This window comes from Cyprinodon variegatus, unplaced genomic scaffold (genome assembly GCF_000732505.1).
Source record: "Cyprinodon variegatus isolate N-32 unplaced genomic scaffold, C_variegatus-1.0 Scaffold521, whole genome shotgun sequence".
NCBI classification, from domain to species: Eukaryota; Metazoa; Chordata; class Actinopteri; order Cyprinodontiformes; family Cyprinodontidae; genus Cyprinodon; species Cyprinodon variegatus.
In genome coordinates this window covers 253,698-264,705 of record NW_015150974.1, presented here as the reverse complement: position 1 = coordinate 264,705, position 11,008 = coordinate 253,698, and the positions used below count along the sequence as shown (strand labels likewise).

At 37.3% G+C, this 11,008-nt stretch overlaps 1 protein-coding gene across 2 annotated transcripts; it reads right to left on the bottom strand.

Moving 5' to 3' along the window:
• Positions 1-2,258: 2,258 nt before the first annotated feature.
• On the bottom strand, positions 2,259-7,129 carry LOC107095055 (lamina-associated polypeptide 2, isoform beta-like). Of its 2 annotated transcripts, none has more exons than XM_015391021.1 (6): positions 6,484-7,129; positions 6,230-6,347; positions 4,694-4,849; positions 4,427-4,530; positions 4,240-4,340; positions 2,259-4,155 (listed from the first exon to the last, which is right to left on the bottom strand). In XM_015391021.1, exons 1-6 carry the CDS (start codon positions 6,715-6,717, stop codon positions 3,768-3,770), a joined length of 1,101 nt encoding a protein of 366 aa, XP_015246507.1. In that variant the 5' UTR covers positions 6,718-7,129; the 3' UTR covers positions 2,259-3,767. The 2 variants fall into 2 exon arrangements, with proteins under 2 accessions (XP_015246507.1, XP_015246508.1); XM_015391022.1 differs by having other exon boundaries at positions 4,427-4,527.
• Positions 7,130-11,008: the final 3,879 nt, after the last annotated feature.

The window sequence follows — 11,008 nt, the reverse complement described above, 5'->3', positions numbered from 1 at the left end:
TTTGTGCCTCAATAAGAACCTTAAATATTCTCAGTACTTGGAAAAGTCCTAGACAAAGACAATTAACTGCTGCAGATCAACCGTGCAAAATGACTCCAAAAATAGAAAGCAGGTGTCTCTTCCTTTCTATTGTTTTTTATTGCTTTTAGAAGTTGAGGTTTTCTTGCTTTTATTGTTTTATCTGTGCTACATTGGTTTCAGTAATGGATGCAAAGAACTGGAAAACTGAAAAACAGAGTTCTTCTGGCTGGGAAAATAAAAGGGATTCATCGGATCTTCTGGTTAGGTGGTAAAGACGTTAAACGCCTTCATATCATGTCATTTGGATGCATTTATACAGGAAAAAAGAGCTTCTACACCAAGTATTAAGTGTATATATGAAAGTGAATTAGATGCAAGAACAGAAATGCTTGAAATGCATCACTGTAACAAATGTACAAGTTTCTGAATTGAATACCTGACTAAAATATACTTTTCAGTCTGGCTGTTCATTAATGCAATGTTTCAGGAATAACATTTACAAGCCTGCAAATCCAATTTGGTCTCAATAACGTTGCTCTGGTTTTATCAGCCTTTACACCTCACTGGCCTCCATAAAAGGCTGTAAACTTTGTTATGATGTTGCACTTTAGCCCTTCTGAAAATCTTTTTTTTTTTTTGCAAATGCCTGGTTTAAGGGTTCCATAAAGCAGCATGTGAAACACTGATGTTTTGTCTGTCCTGTTTGCTTGAGCTGAACTAAAGCTGAATTCAGTTCACGGTCATGTTGGCATCATTCTGCATTCCAAAGTAGAGGATATTGCTTTGCTCAATATTCTTCATTGTTTTCCTTTATGAAATGTTACTTTCCATTTATATTGCCATTTTCAAACATTCAGAGTACAAAATATTATCCTTAAAACCTCAGTCACACTCTGGAAAAAACAATCTAGAAATAAATAAAAAAATTCTTAAATTAAGTGTATTTACCCTTGATTTGAATAGGTAAATTACATCATTTGCCAATTGAATGAGTATTTTTACCCTTAAAATAAGATAATTAGATAATATGCACTTGAAATAAGCCAACGCAATTGCTTTTTCTCATTTTAAATCTAAGTTGTGTTGTTCCATTGGCAAAATGTCTCTTTTAACTCCTCAATTCAAGAACAAATGCACTGATTTTAAGAAAAAAATGACTTATCTAGATCTAGGATCTAGATTTTCTCCAATGCATTATCTGTTGGGTCAGGTCAGGTGCCAGGGTCAGGTTCAATTTGCATGTTTCTAAGCAAAAACAATGCTTTTTTTGTTCGCCCACCCTATAAAGCCTCAAACTCAGTGCGAATCCAGACATTTTGAATCGAGAAAGCTTCCTGGATAGGGAGCAAAATGTTTTCAAACTTGGAAACAAAATCCAGTGGATTGTTTTTTAAATTTTTTTTTGAATGACTATGACCTGGATGACTGAGAATCTTCACCAGCATATTATCTGTTAGGTCAAGAAATAATGAAAGAACCAGAAATCTGTTCCATGTTTCAGTTTTCTTGCTGCTTTTGTAGCATCTAGACCTAATTAGACCACCTTTATTTAAAAATCCAAATTATGATCTTGTCAAGCAAAAAAGCAAGCTTCAAATAATAGGTTAATTAAAACAGTTTATTTATTGAAATAGAATCCTAGGTGTACACTTCCTTGTTTAACATTTTAGATGAGGTTGTTAGTTAAATTAGTGTTGTGCCGATGCCATTTTTTTGGCCATGATAATCGATACCTGGCTGTGCAGTATTGGCCGATACCATGTTTGAAATTGTGTGTGTGTATATATGAAGAACTGCATCCTACTTGGATGTAAAATAATTGCCATCATGGCTTTGTCAATCTGCTCCCTACCTTTGTGAAGCAGGAGACTAATACAAAGTGAATCCAGTAGAACTTTTTATCGCCTACATGGAATGGGTGACAATAGTTGAATAAACTTTTGGCTCTTAAAATGGTATTGGTGCCCTATTAGTTGGTACTCACCGATACCACCATTTTAGTACTGGATCAGGGTGCCGCCTGACACTGGTGTCGGTGCAACACTTTTAAAAATCAGACCCAAACTTTCCTAAAATATGTCAAATTCTCTAGGAATAAATCTCTAAGTAAAAAAACTGCTTTTATTAGGCCCTATAGGTCTACTGGGCACTTCAAGACTGATACTTTGCAAATATCACTTCAGAAAGATAAACTGCTTAATTTTTAGGCTAAAAAAAAAATAAGGGGACAAATCAAGTGGCGAAAAACCGAATTTATTTTTTGACACACAGCCTACATTATCATAAATAAACAGATTAAAAATCCTTACCCACATAACCCCAGTCATTTGTGTCCATTATTGAAGAGCTGCCTGAAGATGAATCACTTGTTTTAATTCAGCAAAATTCTGATTAAAATACAGTATTACTTGCATGTCTAACATATTGCTTGAAATCGTTAAACATCTATAAAAAAACTGTAGAACATGCCGCCTTAGAAAAATATCAAAATAGAAACAAAACCCCTCTGAACCCCGTTCCAACCCCCCCCCAACTCTAAGAGTGAGTCCTTTTTTCTGCCTAGTAACGCTGCTTTTACTTGTTGTAATTTCTGCCGAGGCAAGAAGTTTAGCTCTGACAAAAGAAACCAAAAATATAACTGCGTTAAACTCCTGTGAGTTTATTTCCTCCAGGTGTCATCTTTGTAGTTCTTGAGGTCGTTGAAGCGGGCTATGTGGGTGCACTGCAACAGCCAGCCCTTTATAATGGACTGAAGGATCCAAAATCTCATTTAAACTGTTAAAATGAAAGAGACAAATGGGAAAAGAGTACAGCCGATATAAACTCACATGGGCTTACAGATAGAGATGGAATATAAGAGTGATGTTTTGCATGTAAGTCATATTTATCGGCGTTAATACAAAAAATAAAATAAAAATACACCTTTAATTTGGATTTTTTTCCTTGTAAATTTGTGACAATGCTGGTAAAAATGCCAAAAGAAATAAAATAAATTCATGGTCAGTTCATTCATGATGTCACTACTGAGTTTAAAGTTTACTTATTCATCAAAGCCACTGGGAAAGAGAGAGGAAAGTTTTTAATTGGTTGGTTTTCCTCACAGTGGACCTGCTTGCACCACCTGTCTCCTCTCACCACAAACCACAACGAAATGGTGTGAAATGAATCAACCTGAGCACCAGACATGACAAAAAATAAGAACTAGCTACCTCTAAAGCTACAGAACCAATTTTTTTTAAATGCATACAGACATAAAAACATCATGGTATTAATAGAAGCGCTCTTTTGAAAAAAAGGTAACATGATAAACGGGAGGGCACTAAGTGCTAACAAGTGTCCAGGCACTTCACAGTCAGAAAAACACCTGGCACAGAGCGTCGCATGGAAAACTACAGTATGACCGTCAAAGAACTACAATCATGCACGGATAAACTGGCCGCTCCGTTCCACTCGGTTCTACATATACAGGGTTAAATGCACACAAAGACAAACGATTCACAGATTAAAAATCAACATTTAAGTCGTTTCTTCTGACTGTCGTCCAACAGCTACTGTTTGGAGCAAACTTCCGCCTGCTTGTGGTAGGAGGAAAGTCGGAGTCTGGTAAAATAAAGCATCTTGTTCCAATTAAATCTTTGTCTTTTGTCCAAAACATAAAGGGATAGGAAGAATGGGCGTGGTCTGTTTTTTGAGTTGTGGCGGCGTTGTGGCAGAGAGGCGATCCGGGCACGGCTGCTGAGGGTCCTTTAATTGCCGGCGCCATCAATGGCGGCTTTGCTGCTGCCGATGCCCAGGTAGTTGGCTGCCGACTCCACAGCGCTCTGGACAGGGACGACGACGTTGTCTAGGAGGCCTTTCAGGGCGTCAACCTGATCCGCACTGAGGTTCTGGTACACAAAGTACAGGGAACCAATCACCACTACAAGGAGCAGGAGTTTGAGCAACAGGGGGAGGAACCCTCTTCCGGCTGGAGGTTTGCTGGAGGCGACGGAGCTGCTTGGCTGAGAATACGTCTCGGTGTAGCTGCGGCTCTCGGTGTGGACGGTGCGCTGCACGCGGGACTCATCCAGCCAGTACTCGCTGGGTTTTAGGGGCCGACCGGCTGCCCCTCTGATGGGGCGCCTGCATGTCGCACTGTGCAAATAAAAAAAAAAACTGTTAATCAACCATCAGTTTGGTTGATAGATTTATTAGCAGCTTCATAAGATCAACGTTTACCTGATTCCTGTTGGTGTGCTTATTTCATTGGCAAGGATATCTTCAACCACACCCTTGCTGGCCTTCTTAGGCGTCTCCTCAATAACAACCTCCTCCACAACCTGCGAGTGTAGCATCAAACATTGTCAAACCAACGCGCCCTAGAACACCACCGTTCTCATTCATTTAACCACATCAAGTGACCTGCCTTGGTTTGTCGTCTGCTGCTGGTTCTGACTGTGACGGGAGCTTTCCCTCTGCTCCTGACAGGCTTCTCAACCACAGGAACCGGTTCTGGTTCAGTAATCTCTACTGAAGAAAAAAAAAAGGCAAACATATTTAAATACAGCTGCATACACAGTCCAGCTGAAAAACTGATTAGTATCAATAGCTGATCTATTGATTGGTTATTACCCCCCTAACAAACCTGGTTATGTCTAAAAAGATTGTCACCAGTAAAGCGATCAAAGCTCACCATCCTCTTTGTCACTGTAGTGGTCAGAGTTTGTGTTGCCGTTCTGGTTACTGTCTGCTTTGGGGAGAGTTGTGACGTCTGTAGGAGCTCCAGCTTCGGCTGCAGGCTCATCCAAAAGCTTCTGAAGCTTCTTCTCATAAACCTTACGGGTAGAAGCTGAGGGGTGGATTACAAATACGATACATAAATACCAGTTCTTTAGGTTAAGGAATAAAACGCTGTGATTTAAATCGACCAAATCAACTATTAAAAAGGATCAATTATTTATTATTTACGGCTTAGATAAGAGGATGCTAAATTTTTTTATTGTTGAACCATAATCTAAATACGCAACGTTTTCCCTGCAATTTCAATAAAACAGGGATGTTTGTCATTTTAAATAAACATTTATTTCTATTTTCATACACTTTCCCAGTTCCCATGATAATCATAATGTATTAACAAAAACAAAATTATTATAACTTTGTATTTAGTTTATAATCCTCTTTAAGCTTTACATTTGTTGATGGAGCATTTTTAATGTTTTTTCCTCCAGATATCTACACATTTGTCTTTCACAAATGTTTACAATTTGTATTTAATTTGACCATGTCTACTGTTTTCTTTCAGATGCAAGGAGATAAAACAAAACAGACAAGAATTTCTTTACAATAATCCCAGCGATATATCCCATCGGACATGTAATGTCTTTATGTTTACATTTATGTCAATTTCTATATCCTTGTCAACATTTCCCCCTTCTTTTAAAACATTGGGAAACAATTTAATATTAATGTACTAATTTGTTTTATTACAATTACTGTCGGAAGGCTGCAACTCCTCGATTTCCAGCCATTTTTGTAGAAATTTGCATTTTCCCCATTCTCTGCCTTCAGAGCAACCAGAAGCAGTTCCGCGCAAATATATGGCGATATATTTGCAAATATGTATATATCGTTTCATAAATTGTTTTTATAAACTTTTTTTTTCTAAATAAAGCATTTTAAATGTCAAAATAATCACATTTAATGAATTTTAATGCCAATTTAGGCCCTAATTTTAAAAAATAATTATTTAATGACCCGCAGAAACCCTGTTTACGTGTTGTTGGTGAAGGTTCTCGGTCATCCAGGTCATAACCATTCCCAAAAAAATTTAAAACAATCCACTAGACTTGATTTCCGATGTCTTCAAACACAGAAACCAAGTCCAGTGGATTGTTTTAAATTTTTTTTTTTTAATGACTGTTTATGCGTTAAACCAACACAGATTATTCCACACTATTGTTTCAATTTTCAACTTAAAAACGGGGTCTGTGGAAGCTTAAATACCAAAAAAATACACCAAACTTCTAGTTTAATAGGAAGTAAACCATAAATATAAAATCTCATGCTTGACTGGCATTGTCTCTTTGTCACATAGCTTTTATTCAGCTATTTAGTTTCATCTATAAAACGTGTACAATACTCTTTAGAAATCAACCTTTATCTGATTAATAATGTAAAAGGTTTAAAATGTTAACACCACGTGCCAACTGTGTGGATCTAATAAACTCACCAACAATAGGTCCAGTGTCCACACCATGCTTTGCCAGCTGTTGTTTCAAATCTTCATCTGAGAGCTCTGTCACCTCCACCTCCTCTGTGCGGGGTTTATCCGTTTTCTTTGTTGCTTTCTGATAAACCAACAAAATCCAATTAGATTCACTGAGAAATATTATTGTTAGGATTGAATAATTCACTTTTATAAGCCAGCAGTGTGCAGTTAGCTCCACTTTAAATAAATCCATGCCTCCTCTCAGTCAAACTTACTCTCCCAGAGCGGCTCCTGTTGGAGACCACCGGCGTGGGCAGCTCTTCGTCGCTGGAGAAGGTGTCTACAGGCGGGCTTTTCTTATTGTTCAGTACCGTCAGGTTCTTCAGATATAACTGCACATAAACCTCCTTCTTATGGTCCCCGCTCGGAAGCGGGACATTGTGCGCTGAGAGCTCGTTCTTCAGCTTATCTTTCGTGAGAACCGACGGATCTTCGAGAAATTCTGCCATACTAACTTATATTCAGATATAGCCTTTTGTTTAAATAATAATTAAAAAAATACTTAAGATGGTGGTTTCTTCTTTAACTCTTCGCAGTGATGAATTATATACTCCAGTAAGCCGCTGCAAAAACAACAACAGCAGAAACGTGAGCGAAAAGCGCTGTTGTCAAACAGAAGTGGCGCCTACCCGCCTCCTGCTCAATTAGCCTCGCCGAAGCGCTTTTTCTAAAATAAACGTTAACTTCTGTATGTTAGCCTACCATCGGAAATATTTCCATGGAGTTTGGAATTTTTGGAAACGGCTCAACGCTTGTTCTGAGATAGAACCCCTCTGAAAAACAGGCATTAACTGGCTTCCTATTGAAATAGTTAGCTTAGCTTCCAACCGGTCCACTTGCTACTGTCTGTCCGCGGTTGCAATAGGGCCTCACAATAAGCTGTGTCGCTATTGGCTGACAGGAGCCTGTTAGCTTTAATCTGATTGGTCGCCTATGAATGGAACCCTGACAAGAGGCCGCCACAAAGGAACCGCAGCCAGGGATGGTTTTTTGTTTGTTGTTTTTCAAACACGGCACCATTATCCTGCCATCCTGATGTCTGATTATATTTTTAAAATATAAACAGCTTCAGTTATTCTTTACTTTGCAGATAAAGTAACGGTATTTTGAGCAACTATTGCAAAGCGGATTTCTTTGACCTAAATGTTACCCATAATAAGTAAATGCGAATTATTTGCCAAACTATTTAACCTTACTCATCAATGGACTTTTTTTTACTTATATAATACTGATATTACATAATAAAGAAAACATTAAACAATAGATTTAAAAATAATCCACTTTCTACCACAAGGTGGCAGCATGAACACACACTTGAAAGATGAATAAATATTTTTCTTTTCTTTTCTGGAGCCAATTTAGTGAACGTCACTTAATAAAATGAGTGACGCAAGATGTGAGAATATTTTAAAGTTTCTTTTTGCTCTGAATGGGCTTTTATGTGAACATATAATTGCATCTAAGTTTCCATTACATAATGTTACAATTTAAGTTTTTAATAGGAATCTTTAATAGCAATCTAAACAGGTCAGCTTTTATTTTTTTGTCTGCCTTGAATGTTTCACCTCATTAAATCCCAAGCAAACACTGTGGAGGCTTTTTAAATATGAACAGGCTGATTAAGGTCAGGCAACAGGATTCCAATTGTGTTTCATATCTGTTAATACTCTTTAGATGAATGTTCTTTTGCATTACCTAAATGTTCTGGAGATTTTTGTCACACATATGGCTTCATGTTCTCCTGAATGATTTGATGGATAAGAGCAGAATTCATTATTTGGTTCTGAACCAGCAACTTAGTGCCTGATCTTCCCACTACTCTAAAGTTCGACTGTCAAGTGAAGCATGCAGTGTTTTAGGTGCTTTTTTTCTGGTTGATTGACTTTATTGATCTCACAGTCGATAAATTTACTAATTTCATCAGCTGAAATAGTCAAAGGAGAAGAAGAAAGTGCAAAAGGAAGAAAAGAAGCATGGGGTATATGCGGTATACAGTGCATCCACATATGACAGCTTTTTTTATTTTATTAGCAGGATTATTATACAGGGTTATTGCACAGGGTATTTATAAAGATGGATATTTATATTTATATATATATATATATATAGCTATTGCACTGGGTGGTTGCATGGGTATTTATATAGACAGGTATTTATTGCACTGGGTGTTGAATATAGAGAAACAGGTTATCGCACATGGTATTAAATAGTAATTACATTATATTGTGTCCTCTTTTATGATTTAATGAGAAACAAGAGAAACAATTAACATAGAACCACTTTATTCTTTTAAAAAGAAAAGAAAAAATGAAAGAGAGCATTCAATCATCAATGGAGAGAATCGAGTAAAGAGTAAAAAGTGTGGAAAATGGGTCAGTAAGCCCCCCTTCCAGCACTCTATATTAAACACAGCCCTTCATCCTGTTGCTGTTTTAAAAGCCTTAGAACAACGTAAGCAGTTCTATGAAGAATGAACAGGAAAAAAGCATTAGAATTTTCACAGTCACAACAAATAAGCACCTGATCATTTTCCAAGTTCTGGTTTAGATACTGTATTGTTTTGACATGCATTCTTGTGTTCAAACAGAATCTGAATGTGCAGGCATCTAACACCTCCAGCCCTGCTGTGGGAAGTGGTTGAAGGTGTCCCCTGTCCTATCCTCTCTCAGGGTGAGGGGGGTTGGGTTGCTGTTGAAGCACTGAGCAATCGATCCCCAGCCCAGCCTCCAAAAAACACCACACTTCAAGTATGGTTCAATTTTTCCACAGTAGATTTGCCAATGGAGTGAAAGCATAAAAACTGTTGAGCCCTTTGAGAAACACTTCTTAAGCTTTCTTTGTGTGTAATTTACACAGAAAACAAGGCTGTGGCCAAGAATCACACAGAGAGCCTCTTTAAGCATAACAGTCATGGGCTCTGAGAAATTATCAAAGCCTACTCCTTAATCGTCAGCATTCATATTTTCAGGATGAGCTCATCCAAAATGGAACTGCTCCACCTGATGTCGACCACTCAGAATATTTGACGACATTTCTTGACAGTTTAGTCTGAACCTGGTGAACAAATGAAACAACTGGGAACAGACGGGAAAAATAATTGATCTGACAGCAAAAAGCAGTCAGATGTTATATAAAGTTGAAGAGGCAAATCATTTATAAAAAGCTATGTTGTGTTTGGAAACGTCAGTGCATCTCAGATGAACATGAGCCTCGATCGTACATGTTCTAAAAGAGGATTTCTGATCATTTAGGAATATGTTTAACAGAGACTCCTTGGCGGAGTTTGTCTTGGATTTTCAACTCTTTCTAAACCCCAGTTGAGCCAACCACCAAAGTACCTTAGGAAAAGTCAACCTTTACCACCCAGTGAATGTCTGATCCAATTCCACTGACACAAGAAAAAACACTCTTGCAAGATTAATCAATGCTGCATTGTTTCAGCTCCCTGTAAGATAACAGGAACGTCCCTTCATTTGCATACCCCGGCTACACAAGCTCGATTTATTCTCTGATTTACACCACACTGATTTCCATACTGCAAAAATTTGAATGTTCATGCTTGGTGATAATGTTTTAATTCTTTTACTCCTCCAATCTATCACAACAATGTCAGCCCCCAATGATGTTATTAAGATGCTCAGAACAGTAATGTTCCAATGCTAATACAGTATATGAACTGAAAAAAATAATGATAATACAGCTGTTTTTGGCATTAACTTAATCCTATTTAGTTTCTTTAACACATTTTTTCCCACATCTACAGGGAGGGCATAAACAATTGTGTTTAAGTAACTTAATATGATTAAGGAGATGCCAAAAACGGTTGCATTATTTCTTCACCAATCTGTTGACAATCTCTTAAGTTAGGCTAAAGGACACATATTTACTTATTTAGACATTTCTGTCCAAAAGGAAAAATGAGACAGCTCCTCTAGCTTTGCTGATCATTTTAAACCCCTGGAAATGATTTAACTAAGAAGAATTCTTCTTAAAGTGAAGAAGATTATGGACAACAGTGAGCATCCTCTTCAGAAGATTTTTTAAAACAAGAACAAAGTGTATTCAATAGGAGATTTCCCCAGGCAGAACATGTGCATCTTTTTATTTAAAGTGCCTTGAAAGTACGCGTGTCTCTGTGTGCAACTAGCACTGTTGTGGTGTTGTAGAGATAGTTAGCAAAACTAATATCTTCATCTAAGCCTTGAACTTGTTAAATCCAGTTCCAATAAAGTTATTTAGGGAAGTATTCACTCTGATTTCCACCTCCATTTTAGGCTTTTAAAGTAGCTGTAATTAAACCTTTACTTAAGAAGCCGTATCTTGACCCAGAGGACTTGTAGAATTATAGACCTATATCCGATCTTCCTTTCTTATCTAAAGCTCTTGAGAAAGAAGTTACCAAACATGTGTGTGAGCACTTATAACCATAATGAACTTTTTGAATAGTTTCATTTTGGTTTTAGAGCTCATCGTAGCACTGAAACAGCTCTGGTGAAAGTCACTAGTGATATTCTTATGGCCTCAGATAATACATTTGTTTTTGTTCTTATGCTGTTAGATCTTAAGATTGCATTTGATAATTTTTTGAGGAATTAAATTAACGGCACCAGGCAGGTTTAAATCTTATTCATCTGACAGATTTCAGTTTGTTCACCTAAATGATAAAGCTTCTTCAGTCTCCTTAGTTAACTCTGGAGTACCACAGGGATCAGTGCTAGGACCAATTCTCTTTACTAGATA

Coding starts and splice junctions, on each gene's coding strand:
- LOC107095055 (XM_015391021.1), bottom strand. CDS start 6,717: ATGGCAGAATTTCTCGAAGATCCGTCGGTTCTCACGAAAGATAAGCTG. Junction 6,348..6,483: donor ACAGGAGCCGCTCTGGGAGA/GTAAGTTTGACT, acceptor TTGGTTTATCAG/AAAGCAACAAAGAAAACGGA. Junction 4,156..4,239: donor AGCACACCAACAGGAATCAG/GTAAACGTTGAT, acceptor TTATTTGCACAG/TGCGACATGCAGGCGCCCCA.